This window comes from Macrotis lagotis, chromosome 1 (genome assembly GCF_037893015.1).
Source record: "Macrotis lagotis isolate mMagLag1 chromosome 1, bilby.v1.9.chrom.fasta, whole genome shotgun sequence".
NCBI classification, from domain to species: domain Eukaryota; kingdom Metazoa; phylum Chordata; class Mammalia; order Peramelemorphia; family Peramelidae; genus Macrotis; species Macrotis lagotis.
The window spans coordinates 347813518-347832709 of record NC_133658.1 but is presented as its reverse complement, the minus strand read 5'-3'; the positions used below and the strand labels follow the sequence as shown (position 1 = coordinate 347832709).

The 19192-nt window shown below is 39.4% G+C and overlaps 1 protein-coding gene and 1 pseudogene across 2 annotated transcripts in view; both read right to left on the bottom strand.

The window, feature by feature from the left end:
• Positions 1–18698, bottom strand: part of RBL1 (RB transcriptional corepressor like 1) — a 63773-nt gene extending 45075 nt beyond the window's left edge. The window contains exons 1-6 of one of the 2 annotated variants that reach the window (XM_074211942.1): positions 18543–18698; positions 17117–17250; positions 3254–3454; positions 2526–2590; positions 2304–2432; positions 2021–2181 (exon numbers count right to left, since the gene is read on the bottom strand). In XM_074211942.1, the coding sequence (XP_074068043.1) occupies positions 2021–2181; positions 2304–2432; positions 2526–2590; positions 3254–3454; positions 17117–17250; positions 18543–18698 (846 nt within the window). Of the gene's footprint in view, positions 1–2020; positions 2182–2303; positions 2433–2525; positions 2591–3253; positions 3455–4236; positions 4349–17116; positions 17251–18542 lie in introns of those variants that run through there. The other variant, XM_074211943.1, reaches the window with a different exon arrangement.
• LOC141505782 (cyclin-Q-like) lies at positions 4356–9436 on the bottom strand (annotated as a pseudogene).
• Positions 18699–19192: the final 494 nt, after the last annotated feature.

The following is a 19192-nucleotide window of genomic DNA, read 5'->3' as shown; positions in this document are numbered from 1 at the left end:
CTTGGGTTAAATATCTCTTTGCAGATGATTAATCTATATATCCTAGCCTAATTTTTTTTCCTGTGTTTCAGTCATATATCATCAGCTGTTTTTTGGACCTTTAAAACTGGATGAAATATAGGCCTCTCAAATTCAGTTTTCAAAACAGAATTATCTTTCCCCCCAAACCTTCCCCTCTTTTGAATTTCTCTATTGTCAAAGATACCACCATTCTTCAGGTCATCCAGATAGGCTAATTCAGTGTTCTCAACAGCTTAACTTCATATATCCAATCAGTGCCCAAATGTCATAAGGTTGCCTTCCATTCATATTGGACCTATCTTGTATACATAGTTTTATGCCCATGTTATCTCACCATTAAAACATGAGCTAGGGGGTAGCTAGGTGGTGCAGTGGATAGAGCACTGGTCCTGGAGTCAGGAAGACCCGAGTTCAAATCCCGCCTAAGACACTTAATAATTACCTAGCTATGTGGCCTTGGGCAAGCCACTTAATAACCCCATTGCCCTGCAAAAAAAAAAAAAATGAGCTAGGCAAGAACTATTGCTGCTTCTTACTTTGTACTGGCACAGAGTAAAAGCTTAATAAATGTCTGTTGATTGAGTATCCCTAAAAATGCTAAAATCCCTAAAAAATAAGAAAAACTCTCCCCACAATTAAACCACATTTTTCCATTTTCTATCTTTTTTTAAGGTTCTATTTTATGTTTATATCTATCATCCACGTAGAATATACCAAGCTACATATTATGAGATATGGGTCTAAATCCATTTCCTGTCAAATTATTATCTAGTCTTCCCAAGTATTTTTTATTTTCAAGTTTTTGCAAGGCAAATGGGGTTAAGTGGCTTGCCCAAGGCCACATGGCTAGGTAATTATTAAGTGTCTGAGACCGGATTTGAACCCAGGTACTCCTGACTCCAGGGCCGGTGCTTTATCCACTAGCCACCTAGCTGCCCCACAGCTAGGTATTTATTAAGTGTCTGAGGCCGGATTTGAATTCAGGTACTCCTGACTCCAGGGCCAGTGCTCTATCCACTGTGCCACCTAGCTGCCCCCAAGTATGTTTTTATTAATCTTTTTTACCATATTATTTTTATAGCTTATAAAACAATAGTTTTTTGGTATATATTTGGCTAGATAGCTGGCTTCTCTATTTTTTTACCCAGTACCAAACAGTTTTGATAACTGTTTTGTATTACGTTCCTAAGTTTGGGAAAGCAAGACTCTCATTTCAAGGACAATTATAAAATGATAATAAATGAAATAAACCTAAATAACTGAAAGGATAGTTATGGTTCACAGTACAGCTTAATTATGATAAAAATATTCCCCCAATTAAGTCCTTTATATTTAATATAAAACCTATCAAAATACTAAGTTAGTTTCTTTATAAAATTAGACAAAATGTTTTCAGGGAATAGAGGTAGGGTCCCAAATTGTAATTGCATTCATGTAGGGGGTTCCTGTTATAGAAACTTCTTCTACTACTGCAGATCTATAATTTATAATGTCAGAGAGTTGCCTGAGACAACTGAGAAAATGAGATCTGCCTATGATCACACAGCTAATATAAGTCAACAACAAAAGCTAAGCCTAAGCCTTCCTGATTCCAAGGCAGCCCTCCTATCCTTGCTGTTTCTTGTTCAAAATCATAATTAAAAGTCAGCAAGAATTTCCAGTGGTATGTCATCAGTCATTTTAAAATATGTGTGTGTGATCCATAATAATAAAGGAAAAAAACTGCTATATACAAACAGTTTGAGCAAGAAGCAACTTTTTGTCACAGAATATTAAAGCTGGAAAGAATCTCAGAAATCACCTAATCTAATCTTGATGAAAATATGAGGTACAGAAATTAAAGTAACTTTCCAAGAGTTCCCCAGCTAATTAGTAAGCAAACTGGAACCAAAAACAACTTGAAAAGGTTTAATGGTGGAAAAGGAATTTACCAAAAATGACTTTTCTATGTGCTTGATAATCACTTGAGATTTTATTTATCTGCTAACAGGTACTGTACCTTTCTGTCAAATAGCTTTGAAATATATGGTTTAAAGTAATGCTCCTTTATCCCTTTTGCTTCTACTAGAAGTCCATCATGCAGCTCACAGAGTGTGGCAATAATACATGGCGGTTCTTCAGAAGTTCTAAAGTCAGAAGTATGGAAATCAGGTGGTAAACCTAAGACAGCATAGAGGAAAAGGGACAGAAGGAAGAAAAGAAAGAAGGAAGCCACATGGTTACTTTTTTAAAAATGCAATTTTAAATAATTAGAAATAATTTACAAATAAATAAGGTCTTACCTTTGAATGACAGATTCAACAAATCTCTTCTATTTGGGCACATAATGGCATTTGAGAAAGTTAGATCCAAGCAGCACAGGAGTAAATGATAAGAGTTTACTAAATCATCTCCAATCATACGAAAGTTCCCTTTACAAAGAACACAAAGACCACAAACCTTTCATGTTAAATATGACCAATTTCACAAAATATAAAATATCAGTTACTAAAATACCAATTTACCTTTTGTATAGACAAAGAGTGTCCAGCAGAAGTTAAAGAGATCTTTAACGGTGCAAGGGACTCGTCTGGAAAGGAAAAAAAAATTACATTAAATTTCACTACTCTTGCTTGCTTTCTAGAATGAAAACCACAGCAACATTTTTAAAGTTTAACAGTAAATAAAAAGAGAAAAATATTAAAAGCAAAATTTAATAGATTTCTTAAACTAAAGCATACATAAACTCTGCCATTCCCCTTGAAAAATATAGCAAAGAGGCAGGTAGGTGGTAAAGTGGATAAAGCACCAGCCCTGAAGTCAGAAGGATCTGAGTTCAAATCCAATTTCAGATACTTTATTAGCTGTGTGACCTTGGGTCAATCACTTAACCCCCAGGATTGCCTCCAAAAAGGGAAAAAAGAAAAGAAAAATCAAGTCTCAAGTAATAATAAATGAATGAATATATTTAACTAATAAACATAATATCTCTTTCTTATTAGAGAGAATGGAACTATGGATAAGAAATGTAGTTATTAGGTATGACTGCTGTAACCTCAGGTCTTGTTTTCCTATATCATAAGAATTCAATGGAGATGAGCAGGCAGATAAAGAGAAATACATATCATATAAAAATTAAAGAAAAAATAAAATTTTTAAAAAAGTTAAAGCAATAATAATAGCCAACAAAATATTAAACTTTAATGTTCATAATGATTTATACATATATTATCTCACTTAATAAAAGTCTTACCTCTGTTTTCTACTCCGTGGCAATTTTGGTGGTTCCTCATATGGATTTCTAAATATGTCCAAAAAAATTGGTTCAAATTTTTTGAAAATCACAGTTGACACCTCAAAGTTTCTCTCCAGTCTTTCTATACGCTCACGAAATTCCTGTGGCAGATTTGACATGTCTATCCACTTCTTCATTTTATTAAAAAACTGAATTAAACTTAAAAAAAAAAAGGAAAAGCAACAAAATCAGTTGGGTTTCTTTTTAAATCAGTTCACATGATGAATTTTAAAAATAAGAATTTTGGGGGAAGAAATCTTTTTAGTAATTTCTACTATTTCTTATGAAAAACACTGGTACATAGCTATTACTTGCAAATTTTTTATCCTCAGTCTCCCTTATATCTTTTCTTTTCTTTTTTTTTTTTTTTTTGGTTTTTGCAAGGCAATGGGGTTAAGCGGCTTTCCCAAGGCCACACAGCTAGGTAATTAAGTGTCTGAGGTCACATTTGAACTCAGGTACTCCTGACTCCAGGGCTGGTGCTCTATCCACTGCGACACCTAGCCTCCCCATCTCCCTTATATCTTAAAGCACATTCTCTCTATGATTAATTTTGCATAAGTTATCATCAACTCTAATATATATATATACTCAGATGGCAGAGTTATATTTTTAATTTGTGTTTATTCCCCACAGCACCCAGAGCCAGATTCACTGAATGGGCTAAAAAAGACACAAGAATACATCACTTTCAGATTCAGTCAATGATTAGTTAATTTCTCTATCATAAAAAAAGACTGAATTATTGGGGCTAGATAAAATTATAGTTAGATCTTTCTATGACAAAAACAAAAGAATCACTTTTTTAAAAAACAAGGCAAGTCATCTCATTGCAAAATAGATTTGGGATGAGGGCACAAAAACAAGAAGTTAGAAAGCTAAGATTAAACTCAGACATTCAAGCCCCCAAACTTAGTTTCACTCACTTAAAAGATACTCACCAGGAGCAGCTAGGTGGCAAAGTGGATAGAGCATGGGACCTGAAGTCAGGAGGATCTGGGTTCAAATGTGACCTCAGACACTTAATAATTACCTAGCTGTGTGACCCTGGGCCTTGAAAAACAAAAACAAAAGATACTCACCAGATAGATAATGAATGAAATTAAAGACTTTCTTTAGCCTATCAATAAATAAATAAACATTAAATAACCTATGTACCAGTGACTAGAGAAAACCAAAAATGAAAGTTTCTGCCCTCAAAAAGTCTATGTTCTGTGGAGAAGAAACAATATGCACACATAAAAATAAACATAAAATGCATGTAAAATAAAAGAGACAAGGGCTGAGCTTCTAAAGGAGGGCAGAGTTTCTAAGAGACAGAATTGAGGGGGAAAAACACTTCATGCATGAAGAACAATCTGTACAAAAGCATGGAGACAGAAGGAAGGTAAAAGGACAGGAAGGAGGCCTATTTTATAAACTATAGAAAAAGAGAATGAGCCTGGAAGGAAAATTTAGAGACAGACTATGAAACTTTTTAAATACTTGAGAGGTGTTTACATATGGATTTGGATACAAGAGGGAGCCATTGGAGTTTTTTGAGCAAGGGGATGATATGATTAGATCTATGGTTTAAGAATGTTACTTTGTTAATTTTGTAGAAAACAGACTGGACTCTGAAGAGATTTCAGGCATGGGGATGACCAACTAGGAAGTTATTACAGTAGTACAGGTAATAGGTGCTAAGGACATGAAGTAGTGGTGATCACAGAGTGGAGGGGACTGAATCTGAGAAATATTATAGAGGTAGAATTGTCAAGATCTGCCAACTGACTGGATGTCGCGTGGAGAGGGGAGGCTGGTAGAGGAAGAGTGAAGAACCAATAAATGACTCCAAGGTTGCAAACCTGGGGGTTTGAAAGAATTTTGGTGACCTCAACAAAGAAAGTGAAGTTAGGGAGAAGGTGAATTTTAAGAGACTTCTAACTGGAAAAATGATATTTTACACTGTTGGTGGAGCTATGAACTCATCCAACCCTTCTGGAGAGCTATTTGGAACTATGCCCAAAGGGCAACAAAAATGTGCATACCCTTTGACCCAGTAATACCACTACTGGGTGTATACCCTGAAGAGATGAGGAAAAGGGGTAAAAACATTACTTGTACAAAAATATTTATAGCAGCCCTGTTTGTGGTGGCAAAGAATTGGAAATCCAGTAAATGTCCTTCAATTGGGGAATGGCTTAGCAAACTGTGGTATATGTATTGTTATGGAACACTACTGTTCTATTAGAAACCAGGAGGGACGGGATTTCAGGGAAGCCTGGAGGGATTTGCATGAACTGATGCTGAGTGAGATGAGCAGAACCAGAAAAATGCTGTACACCCTAACAGCAACATGGGGGTGATGATCAACCTTGAAGGACGCACTCATTGGAGCAATTTTGGGCGGTCTGCAAAGGAGAGTGCCATCTGTATCCAGATAAGGAGATGTGGAGTTTGAACAAAGTTCAAGGACTATTCCCTTTAATTTAGAAAAAAACAGATATCTTATTGTCTGATCTTGTTACCGCCTACACTTCTTGTCTCTTCTTTAAGGATATGATTTCTCTCTCATCACACCCAATTTGGATCAAGGTACAACATGGAAACAAAGTAAAGACTGACAGACTGCTTCCTGTGGGGATGGGGGGGAGGGAAGTAAGATTGGGGGGGAATTGTAAAACTCAAATAATAGCTTTAATAAAAATAAATTTTAAAAAAAATCTAAAAAAAAATGTAAGTTCCTTCTGATGCTGAGTGAAGGAAGCAGAACTAACAACAACATTGTGAGCTGATCAACTTTTGATGGATGCATCTCCTCTCAGCAATCCAGAGAGCTAGGACAATCCTATTAGATCTGCTATGGACCATGTTATCTACATCCAGATGAAGAAAAACAAAACAAAACTACAAAATCTGAAAGAACATCGTGTTTACTTTTTAAAAATTTCTCTTACGTTTTCTTCCAATCTCATGGTTTTCTTTCTTTTCCCTTAGTATTAATTTTTTCATACATAAAATGACTAATCAGTAAACATGTTAAACAGGAACGTATATGTACAATGTTCACTAGACTGTTCAATGCTGATGGGAGGGGTATGAGAAGGGAGGGTAGAAGGAAATCATGTAACTTATAAATATACATATGCCTGTGAATAAATGTTGAAAAATTTTTATAACATGTAATTGAAAAAAATAAAATAAAATATCAATTGGAAAAATAAAAAATGATATTATTTGATAAAAACTTCTGAAAAAGCTGTAAATAAGTACGACAGAAATTAGGTTTAGACCAGATTTTCATACTACTCTCTCTTTTTGTGGGTTCTACTGCTCTAGAATTTATTTGGAGGGATTTTGGGAGCCCCTGCCATTACCCTACCATCTTGACTTTCTCCCCCACACCATACTTTTAGGGGTTTTTTTTGAAAAATTTTTTTATTAGGAAATCAACAAACAGGTTTAATAGAAAAACAACAAATTTCTTTTGGAAATGACGTAAGTGAAAATCTTAAGATGACTTGTTTCTTCTGGCCAACTGTTGGCAATATGTTCTTTGTTTCTGAACTGTAAAAGTGTTTTGCTATTCTTCCAACACTTTAATCAATCCATGATCTCATCCAATTTGTGCAGATAATAACCCATTCCTATCCTCTCTACCTCTGGGATTCTTTTCCCTGGTATGCTACCCATTATTCTAGAGGCCTTTCTCAGCTTTTTACATTTTGTGACTACCAGTCCATCATTTATACTGTCTTTCTATTACTCCCTGATGGTTACTACATGACTGGTTCATGAACAGTTTCCCTTTTACATTTCTTGCACATAGGTCATCAGTAGAATGTCCCCACTACTTAATTCTCATTTGCCCCAGGATTTACTGGAAAACTTTTTCAGAGACCAAGGTGTTCCAAGATTTTGAACATAAAGGATTACTGGAAGAACATTTGTGTTGAAAAGATAATCATATTTTATGCTTCAGAGAGAGGAAGAGAAGGTAAAATGAAAAAAGAAAAGGCTAATATAATCTCCTATCCCCAATGTGGTCCACAGAACATTTACATATCTTAAAATATGTGCCTATTTTCACATTTTTACAAAAAAAATTTTATCTTTTATTATGTAAAATAAAATACTGTTCACTTATGTTACAAGATTAAGTTTAGGTATGGCTTGAAAATATATCCCAAAGTATTCTATTTTGGCTTTGTTTTAAGGTGCAATTGAAAAGGCAACTGAACATAGTACATTCTTTTTTCAACATGGACCTATTCATATCCAAATACAACAAGGTCTAAACATGCACAGGGGGGAATGCTTATTATCAGTCAATCACTGCACCATTACATGAATATCAGAAAGCAATTCCTTTAGTTCTTCCCCCTTTGCTAATGCAAAACTGCCCCCTGTGCCTTATCTACTTTTTGAAGTTGGGACCCTTTGAGTGGATCAAACTCAACCTTCAAAGAAAGCAAATGTTTACTTCTCCCTGGATGAATTAAGGGATTTCTGTGTCCATTGTGTAAATCTGAATCAGGTCAGACACAATATTATCAATGACTGGCTTGGTAAGGTCTTCACTAAAAACCTGCCACGAGGGCTTTTCTGCCTCAGAATTGGCAGGCACCTCCACTCCATAGCACTGCAAAGCAAGATAGAGCACCACTACTGCTATGTGTTGGGTAGGATACTGAAGGCACAATGCTCCGTGATAGCTATCCCGCAGCAATGCCCAGGCTGCCAGAGAGAGGGGAGTCCTCTCCTAGCTATGACGGTTCATCCAATTCTTTAAAAAAAATAAGGTAGTGGAGCAGATATTTGTGGGAATGCTGGAAAGAGACCCGGAAATGCAAAACTCTCAACATGAGTAATTCACATTGAACAATGCTGTCCCTCAGTTCCCAGAACCAAGAGTCTAACTCCAAGGTTCACTCTTGGGATTTAAATACCTATGAGAGACATTGATGATGACTCTTGTTCAGAGGTGTTGCTCCTCCACTTTACCTGCCAAGTAAATGGCTGACATGGCTATTAGGTAAGGGTCATATGCATCTAATTTGGTCTCACAGAAAAATTTATGGTAAATGGTGCAGGCTGTGGCAATTGGAATGGATTGCATCCCTAGCTTGACACTGGTCTCCATGATGAATCGTGTCACTTTGAAGTGGACTTTGGCCTCAGAGACTGGGTGCCCTTCTTTCCTCACTTCTTCACCCTCTGTGCTGCCCTCACTCTGTCTAGACTCCATGACTAACACCTTCACCTCAATGTACACCTGGACCCTTGGGTTCCTTAATGCCAAATAAAAATCCAATTCAAGTCACACAAAAGGACAAAATGAAATGAAACAAAAGAGGAAGTATACACTACTGTTATGAGGTCTTTGCATATACATAGCATGGGAACTTTAAAACAGTGAACCCATCAGCATTCACAAGATTTCCTACAGTACACCATATGTCTTTAGTCACCCAGTTGCCCAAAAGGTACAGAGAAGACAAGATTCCACTATATTTAGTGTCTTTTAGTTGATAAAGAAGCTTCTGATTTCAGAGATTAGAACATCACCACTTAAGGGTTCTCTTCCAACAAGGAGTCTCTTGCAAGTACATTAAGATATCACAATATTCCTTGATGAATGCAGAGATTCTGCTAAGACTTCAATTACTAAGCATAACATAAGAGGATGTTCACAAAAGGTCCATGTAGTTGTCATGGAAGATGTCACATAGAGAATAAAAGTGGACAGTAGAGTGCTCTGATGTTCCTGTTTGTGGATAATATTGTGTTCATTACATCAAGCCCCGGAATATCATGAAACTTCTAAATGGGGGGGGGTAAAAAAGGGATGAAAAATGCCTATTGTCCAGAATATGAAGAGCTGTTGGATGGCCAGGCAACTGAATCAGGACATCAGTTCATAAACCTGTGACAGACAATGTAGATGGACAAGAAGTTGGGCTGAGAATCATCTGGGTTGAAGGTAGACTGGAACTATCTTTGTGAAATTCTGCAGGATGCTCATTTTGCATTTTCAGCATCAACAGTATCCGTGGAAATGGGTCAGACTGAAGCTGCTGCAAGTTATTTCCCGCGTGTGCCAAGGCGATGGCAGCAGTGGCACTCGGGCCCCTAGCGATGTTGTTCTGGTTCGGGGTGGTGGTGCTGCCCGCAGGTGCTGCTGGGCACCGCACAAGGCCGTGCCCATGCAGCACGCGGGCCGGGCCCGAGGGGACCGCGGGCTGCAGGAGCCAGGCCTGTGGCTCGTGGAGGTGGAGCTGGCCAGGGAGCCACCGCCAGGAGCCCAGGAGCCGTGGCCCAAGGGGGCAGGGACCCTACTTTTAGGTTTTTTGCAAGGCAATGGGGTTAAGTGGCCTGCCCAAGGCCTCACAGTTAGGGAATTATTAAGTGTCTGAGGCCGATTTGAACTCAGGTCCTCCTGACTCCAGGGCTGGTGCTGTATCCACTGCGCCACCTAGCTGCCCCTCCATTGTACTTTTAAAAGGATTCTTTTCTTCAGTGAATTTTTGTGCCTCTTTTACCATTAGGTCAATTCTGTTTTTTAAGGTTTTATTTTCTTCAGGTGTGTGTGTGTGTGTGTGTGTGTGTGTGTGTGTGTGTGTGTGTGTGTGTGTGTGTGTGTGTGTGTGTGTGTGTCTTTTACTAGGCTGTTAATTCTCTTTTCATAATTTTCTTATATTATTCTCATTTCATTTCCTAATTTTTCCTCTTCTACTCTTACCTATTTTCCTCAACTCTTCCAAGAATTATTGTTGGGTTTGCATCCAATTAAGTTTTTCTTGAAATCTCTCCTTTTAACTGTTTTCACATTGTTGCCTTCTGAGTTTGTCTTGATCTTCCCTGCCACTGTAGTTGCTTTTTATGGTCAAGTTCTTTTTTGCTGTTATTATTTGCTCATTTCTCCAGCCTGTTTTTTATTTTGAACTTTGTCAAAGTTGGGCTCTGATCAGCAGGGGGTAGAGAGACATTCTTCCACATTTCATGCTTTTTCATGTTGTTTTCAGAGCTAGTTCTGGGAGTTTTTGTTGCTTCCAACCAGACATGGTCCAAGGAGGGTGTAGTCACTGCTCTCCTGCTCTGTGATCTGGTTTTTGTCCAGGAAAGAGTCCTGCTCTCCTGCCAGCCACAAGTGCTAATGCTCCTTTCCACCCTGGAACTGTAACCTAAAACTGTTTACAGTCAATAGAGTTGTCAATAATTGTTAGTACCTAGTGTCAGCTAAATGTCTTTCTGACCAGTTATAACTCCCTTACTGTCTCTTGTCTGAGAGATCCCAAAGCTCCTGCTTCTGTCCTCACTGTTGCTGCTGCTTCTAAGACCCACAGGTGGTAGTGCTGCCATGCTCCAGGTTGGCTCTCACCCCAGTGTCACTTTAGGCTGGCAGTATGTCTTAGTCTGACCTTTTGTGGCTCTGCCACTCCAAAATTTGATTTTGGGGGGGGTTATTTTAAAGTTGTTTGGAGAGTAATGTTGGGAGAGTTCAGTAGGGTTGCTTTTATTCTACCATCTAGGCTCTGATCCTAGTGACATCATTTTCACTTACAAAATACAGAATGGTGTTAAAATAAATACACTAATAATAAATTTAATTTCCAGGTAGAGGGCCTAAAGAATAAATTTTGCAAGTAAATTAAAAAATAATTGTCACAGAAGCCGAAATGAATTGTTTTGACTATTATTAGGGGAAGTATATAATGCACAGATCATTTCCATACCCTTCTTCTAAGTTTCTGGATTTTTTTGGCATTGTTTATTTGATGAGTGTAGTCTGGTTGTATATTTTTATCTGGGCTGCCGGGAATATTTGCAGTAGGAAACAATGAGAGGACTCCATTAAATTCATAGATTTAGAGCTGGAAAAGACTATAGAGATCTTTTACCCAATCCCCTTATTTTACATATAAGAAAGCTGATACTCAGAAAGGTGAAAAGTCTTGACCAAAGTTATAAGTAATATAAGTATGGACTTCATACTCAATAGTTCAAAAGAGCTAATTTTCATTGAGAGCTGAGATAATAGGAGAAACTTTCAAACTTAAGGATTGAGTTGAAATTGTTCTTCATCGCAAAGAAAGATTGAGATAAACTGAAAGGAAGAAAGAATCCCAGACAGGAGAATGAAATGAGTAAAAATCAGGAATGTATAAAGTATATCCACAGAACAACAAATGTTTGGAATGAAGGTTTTCTATTGCAGAATGGTAGAAGTTAAGATTGATGAAGTAGTCACCAGTTTGCAGAAGGATTTAAATATTAGGTTAAGGCAATGGTTAGACATTATTAAGTGTCTGAGGCCAGATTTGAACTCAGGTCCTTCTGACTTCAGGGCCAGTACTCTATCCACTGCACCACCTAGCTGCCCCTAAACCTTTCTTCTTAATGGCATTTGGTGCCATTCATCTGTATAAGAAAGAATATCTATCCCACAGTGTTAAAGAAACAAATTGTTTCAAACCCAGTTAGTCACACCTGTTCTCCCCTACCAACTAAAGGGGGGGGGGACTCAAAATACAAATGAAGTAGCAATTATTTTTAATGTTAGAAATTTATACATATAAAATAACCAATTGATATTCATTGTTTTACAGTAAACCATTTGGCCCAGATATGAATTTACCCTTAGTCACCAGTTTGATTGGAAGTAAGACCCATATTTGGATATTCACTTAGTAATGGTTATATAATCAAGTTGGACATATAGTCCTTATTTGGGCCTGGTAGCAGCTACCATTATAGAAGTTGTTTATATTTGGTGATATTAATTTAAGCCTCAGATCTGGCATGATACTGGCTTTGTTCTAGGTTCGTATAAATGTCCAGGCTAGGAGGAAAACTGGACAGAGCAGACAACAGACCTTGTGGGCAGCAGGATAGTGGACAAGCATTTGGAAATGGGGTTGCAGAAGTGAAAGCAATCAGACTTGCTATGAGCAGGCAAGGGAGAAATGCAAAATAGGAACTCAGGGAACAGATAAGAAAGCTTGGGCTGTGCAGATAGATTTATATATGGACTTGACCCTGCAGCCACCCCCCGCCAAGGCTGTACAATAAAAAAGGTATATGTCTCTCCAAGCCTCCTCAGCATTCCTTTGGTCTCTCTGAATAAAGAACCTGAAAAGCAGACACTAGGAGATGGAGAAAAACCTCCAGAGCTCCTGACTTTAATGGATATACCTGACATAATTTGTCTGAGGCTAAAACTCTCCTGGACTTGTAACTGGCAATAAGGATGGGATTTGTTTGAAACATCCTGCTCCCCTGGATTAGATAAGGACTTACATTTGGCCTAGTAATTTTAACAGGATTAGACTTACAATTTTAGGTATATTGTTAAAAATGAAATCTATAAGTTTTTACTGATTCTGGGTTTGATAGATTGATTAAATCTGAATAGGGAAAACCCTTGTCAATAAATGGAGAGACATCTCAAAATAAAGGTTTAGTCACAAATAGTGATTGTAGTCAATGGAAAAATGTATTAGTAAACATAATTTTAAAAATTAGAAAATACAAACATTTAAGTGCTTACCAAAAAAGCATATAGTTCTTCTAACAGTTAAGACATTGTAGTAAGAAAACATCTAGGGCTAGGGAATGGCTTCAGTGTTGGGAGCAAAAAAAACTGGTTTCCCCCCCATTCTACCACCAAGTTACACACTTCCCTCTAGCTCCCTCTCCTCTACAATATTCAATTTGATTGGTAACAGAAGTTACATAGGGGCAGCTAGGTGGTACAGTGGATAAAGCACTGGCCCTGGAGTCAGGAGTACCTGGGTTCAAATTTGGTCTGGGACACTTAATAATTACCTAGCTGTGTGGCCTTGGGCAAGCTACTTACTTAACCCCATTTGCCTTGCAAAACCCTAAAAAAAAAAAAGTTCTGTATAAGACTTCAATAACGTTTAGTCCTCAAAAATTGGATAATAATATTCCTCTGAATGACCTTCCAATGGATAGATGGAACTATACAGTACTTTTTCAAATCTTAACTGTTTCTCCCTTTTTATGTCCTATTACATTGTTCCATGTTCATTTGTTCAACAAACATTTATAAATTTACAACACAGTATAAAGCATTGCACTAGAAGAGATAAAAAGGCCTATACATGTAAGATAAGATCCTTGTCCTGAGGCGGGGCTTACAGGGAGGGAGATGAGACATAAAATGAACTACAATACAATGCAGATGAAAGAAGGAACAATCATGTATAATTTGGGTGTGCAGGAGAACCAGGAAAGACTTCTTGGAAAGGTGATATCTGAACTGAGTATTGAAGAATAAGACTTCAATAGATAGAGATGAGAGTTTTCAGGTCTAGAAAATAACATGAACAAAAGTATAAAGGTACTTTAGATGTGGAAAAGATTTGAAGGATAAGTTAACCTAGGGTCAGATGGCCTAGCTTCAAATTCTACCTCTGGCACATGATGGCTGTGGGGTTTGGACAGACCATTTAACCAACAACCTCTCTGTGACCCCGGTAGCCCTAAGATTATAAATTGCAAAGCACATGCCAGCCTAAATGGTAGTGCCCATCAGGAGCTCCCTAAATCAATTAAGTCCAATCCAAAAAACAAAAGGACAAGTAGCAACAAATTGTGAAAGGTCTTAAATGCTAGACTCAAGAGTTTGGGTTTTTATTTAGGAGTCTCTCAACTCTTCATCCATGCTCCACACAACTACCAGAATCATGTAAGTAAAAGTCTGACTACATTACTTTCTTTTTCAAAAACCTTCAGTGATTCCCCATCACCTCTCTGATAAAACATAAGACTCCTTAGTCTGGGGGAGGCTAGGTGGTGCAATGGATAGAGCACCGGCCCTGGAGTCAGGAGGACCTGAGTTCAAATCTAGCCTCAAACATTTAATAATTACTTAGCTGTGTGGCCTTGGGCAAGTCACTTAACCCCACTGCCTTGCAAAAAACTAAAAAAAAAAAAAAGACTCCTTAGCCTGGCCTGTAAAGCCATCCATAACTTTTCAGCCTTATTCAATACTACTTCTTCATGCAAGCAATACAGTCCAGCCTCAATGGTTAAGACAATTCCCAAACACAACCCCTTCTTCTCCATCCCTTTACATTCACAAAGGCCAGTCCCTTTCCCTCCCAGAATGTACTATCTCACATCTAGAATCCTTTGCCTGTCAAAGTTGAGCTATCACAGAGTTATTAATATTCTCTTGCTCCTCAAATTACCTATGTATTCATAGACATGTTGTGTACTCCAGTAGAATATAAACTATTTTAGAGCAGAGGTTGGGTTCTCTTGTCTTTTTTATCTCAGATATCTAGACATAGTAATAAATACTTGTTGAATTGAATCAAAGACATTTGAGCAGGAATGATAGTTAAATTTACGTATAAGGAAAATTAGTCTATGGGCTCCATGAGTAGGGATTGGAGGGTAGAAAGCCACACTACTGAGATAGCTCAGGCAAGTGAAAATCAGAGTCTGTACTGGATGGAGATAAGAGGAAATAGAGAAAGAATAGATTCAAGAGATGTTCCTTTTTTTTTATTCAAATATATAAAATTTATTAGCTCAAGCAAAATGAATAATCTTAACATCTACTTAGAAAGAATAGGATTAATCATAATATAACATTCTATAATTATGAGTCACATTATCATACCACTAAATACCAAATAAATGCTAAGAGAAGCCCAGCAGCAAGAAGAAGCAGTAGGGAAATTCATGTGCCTGTTATAAGTAACAACTCCAGACAGTGAGTCTCACTAAATAAGGTATTTTTTAGAGAACAATCTGATGTTTGTGCATCACATGTTAGGCAAAGCCATTTCTGTTCTGCTTCTAAGCAATAGAAATCAAGAGATATTTCTGAAGTATAGTTGATAACTACTTGGGTATGAGAAAGAAAAAAAGAAAAAGTCAAAGATTTCAAACCTGTATTATATGAATGATTAGTCAGAGTCCATCTGGCTTTAGGAAAGGGTAGTGTGAGTTTGGGCATATTTGGTTTGAGTTACCAAAAAGATTGCTGGAAATGGCCAAGTTGGCAGTTGGAAATGTGAGTTTGGGACTCAGGAAAGAAATATAGATTAGATAAACAGATTAGTGAGTTGCTTATGCAAGACACAGCATGGAATAATTGATAGAGTGCTACTGGAAGATCTGAGTTCAAATCCTGACTATTATATATTGGTAATATTTACTAATACTAGTAATATGTACTTGTTTTGATCCTGGGGAAAATCACTTAAACTCTCTGGGTTTCATTTTCCTTATATATAAAATGAGATGATTGGATTAGATGGTCTATATGGTACTTTATAGGTAAAAACCTGTGTTCCCAGATACTAAGTTGACACAATGTGAGTGGATGATACTTCTGAGCCAAAGACTTTAGAGATATAAGAAAAGCTGTCTAAGGCCAGAACCTTGAGGAATAATGTTTGTCCTTCATTTTTTTTTATTTTTTATTTTTGCAAGGCAGTGGGGTTAAGTGACTTGCCAAAGGTCACACAGCTAGGTAATTATTAAGTGTCTGAAGCCAAACTTGAACTCAGGTCCTCCTAACTCCAGGGCCAGTGCTCTATCCACTGCACCATCTAGCTGCCCCATTTGTCCTTTATTTTTGAAGGTCATGACATCAGGGAGGTGATGCCATAACAAGTATGTGAATTGGGTTTGAGTGAGGGTTTGAGAGAGTGCTAAGTCACCAGCCTCACTTTCTCCTCCAGAATCATCTGAGTCCAGTGGCCAGATGTGAATCAGGATGACTGGAGATGGCCCTGGATGAGAGGCAATCAGGATTAAGTGACTTGCCCAAGGTCATGCAGCTAGTTAGTGTCAAGTATCTGAGGCTGGATTTGAATTCCCATCCTCCTGACTCCAAGGCCAGTGCCCTATCCATTGCACCACCTACCTGCCCCTAACTCTGAATGAGGAATTGATTGAGTAAGAAAGAGGAACCAAGAAAAACCCAAGGTGTCCTAGGAAGAGAGCAGCATGTGATATTATAGAAGCCAAGAAGTCTATCAAAAATTAACAACTAATTGTGTCAAATATTGCACAGAAGTGAAGGAAGATGAAGACTAGAAAATGTCATTAGTTTTGGGAAATGGGACATTACTGATAATCTTTGAGAGCTGTTTCAATAGAAAGATAAGGATGGATAACTGCAAGGAGATAGGGGGATAGGAAAAAAATCCCAGTTATAGATTATTTTCCCCCCAACTAGTTAGTTAGCAGGTAAGAGGAGTAAAAAAAAATCATTTGATAGAGATCAAGATATTAAAAAGATGTTTTCATGGAGGACTGTTGAGACCTAAACATATTTACAGTTAAATGAGAAGGCGCCAGGGAAAGAGAAAGTTAAAGATACATGACAGAAAGGGAAGGACTGATAAAACAAGGTCCTGGAAGAAGCAGGAAGAAATGGATTCAAAGTCAAACTCATTAAATTTAAGGCTAAGGAAAGCTGAGGTTACTGTGCTGTGGACTAAGTGGGGCCACAAATCTAAGGACAATAGGAGAAAATGTGAACCATGACAAAGGAGTACAGAAAGTAGATTTTGGAGCAGTAACAAAGTTGGCATTTTTTTAAGGTTTTGCAAGTCCCTGGGGTTAAGTGACAAGCCCAGGGTCACAAAGCTAGGTAATTATTAAGTGTCTGAGGTCACATTTGAACTCAGGTCCTCCTGACTCCAGGGCTGGTGCTCTATCCACTTTACCACCTAGCTGTCCCAAAGGTAGCATGTCTTGATGGGATCCAGGTTGTTTAAAGAAAATAAAAATTCAATTGTATAAGTAATACTTTTTTCAAATGGAAAAATGTAATGGTAAATGGCTTACCTCAATTTAGCTGAACGTAGTATTCTGGTCAGAGATACACAGTTTCCTTCCATGATGCCCTTTCCAACTGTAGGAATAATGCTTTTACGGCATGCAACATATAATGCACATGCCAACCAATGTACAACTTCTCCCTGTCAAGCAAGAGGAAAATAGTAAAAAGTTTTTTCAGCTATACTCTTTTCAATAGTATTTTCAATTCCATTGTTTTATAAAAAATTAAACATTTCAACTGCCTTTGCTTCTTTTGGGGCATATAGTTCAGATTCTTTTCCAAATCAAGTACTTGCTCAAAACTTCCACAGGAAATTGTTAGGCAATTTGGATTTAGAGTACTTAACCGCCAGAGAAATTATTTCTGACTATTTTTTGTTGATTTTCTTTTTTAATTTATTTAAAGCAATGGGGTTAAGTGACTTGCCCAAGGTCACAGAGCCAGGAAATTTTTATGTCAAGTTTTAACTTTGAACTCAGGACTTCCTGACTTCAGGGTTGGTGCTCTATCTACTGTATCACCTAGCTGCCCCCATCCCTGAAGTATTAAGAAGAGAGGGGAAAACAGTTGCATCTTCCTTAAATACTTGGCTAATTGTTTATAGAGCACCCACTAAGGGGCTAAACCTTAGGGCGATGAGTAGAGGCTTCCATTTCCTTCTATACCTCGAAACCATCCAGTAACTTGTCTAGTCTGCACTGTCTTCTAAGCTAAATAAAGAACACTGAAATAGGATGTTTTTGGTGTACTATCTTGCATATGTTCATCTGTATTGACGTTGCATATTCTAAATTAAATGTATGCTCCTGAAACAAATATATATATATATATGAGTATGTATATATATACTTATATATAAAAAATATACACACACACACACACACACACACACACACACACACAAGGTTTCAAATTTTTAAGACTATGGTCAGTCAACAAATCTGTCACTGAGTGGCAATCACAGACAAGCAAGGCATTCAATAAGACGACAAGGCTTAAAAGTCCACGACACGTTGAAATAGTGTCCAATAAGGGTGCTTTCACTTTTTACAAAAACAGTATTCACCAGTCTGCCCCTAAAAAGTATTTCATAAAATCGTGGAAACTTAGAGGCCAAAGGAACCTTGGGTCAAAGCTCTCGTTCTGCTGCGTGTGGCAACCAAGACCACCCAACACCGTGCCGCGGGGGAGGGAGAAGGCTGCAGTCTGGCCCCGTCACTGCGGGGGACGAGCGCTGAGCGGGCAGCGCCCCGGCAGCGCGGCCTCATCTCTGGGGCGAAGAGCGGCCGGCAGGTCCAGCTCTAGCTGTTCCTCAGCTGCCCTGCAAGCCCGCTGCCAGGGTGCCCGGGCTCCCCAGGTAAAGGGCTGTCAGACGGCGGGCGCAGGCCCGCGGCGGGTCCGGCCCGGGCGCCCCGCGCGCCCCGCGCTCACCTCCAGGCTGTAGGTGCTGCGGATGGCCGTGAAGTCGCCCAGGGCTTCGGCCGCGCTGCCCTCATCTAGGTTCAGCTCCTGACAAAGCGCCTGGAACGCCTCCCGGGCGGCCCCGGCCCCCGCCGCGCCCAGGCCGCGCGGCTCGTCCTCCAGCATCGCGGCCCGGCCCGGGCCCCGCGCCCGCCCGCGCGTCTGCCTCGGGTTCTCCCGGGCCGCGGCTCCCCCACAAGCCCCCGCGCCAAAGCGCGCGAAAACTCTGTCCCGGAAAGGGGCGGGGCCTCTCTCGGAGCCCCGGTCTCCCGGCAGCCTGCCCGGCTCCCCGGCTGCCCGCTCCTCCTGCCCTCTCCGAACCTGGCAGGGCGCGGGGCGCGGGCCCTGGAGGGCCACACTAGTCCGTCCGAAAAGTTCCCAAGTCTGCCTTGAACCGCGCCGTCCCGCGGGGCCTGCCGGGCCTTGTGGAGGAGGGCGGGCCCAGGGCCGACGTGGGCAATGCCCGGGCGCCGCGGAGGCTGTGGGAGGCGCCGGCGTGGACGACGGCAAACGCGGCACATCCAGGACCCGTCCGCGGTTAAGAGTGATGGAGCAAGCGTGGACGACGCCGGGCAAACGGGAGCCTGTGGTTAAACACTGACCCCCCCCCCCCCCCCGCG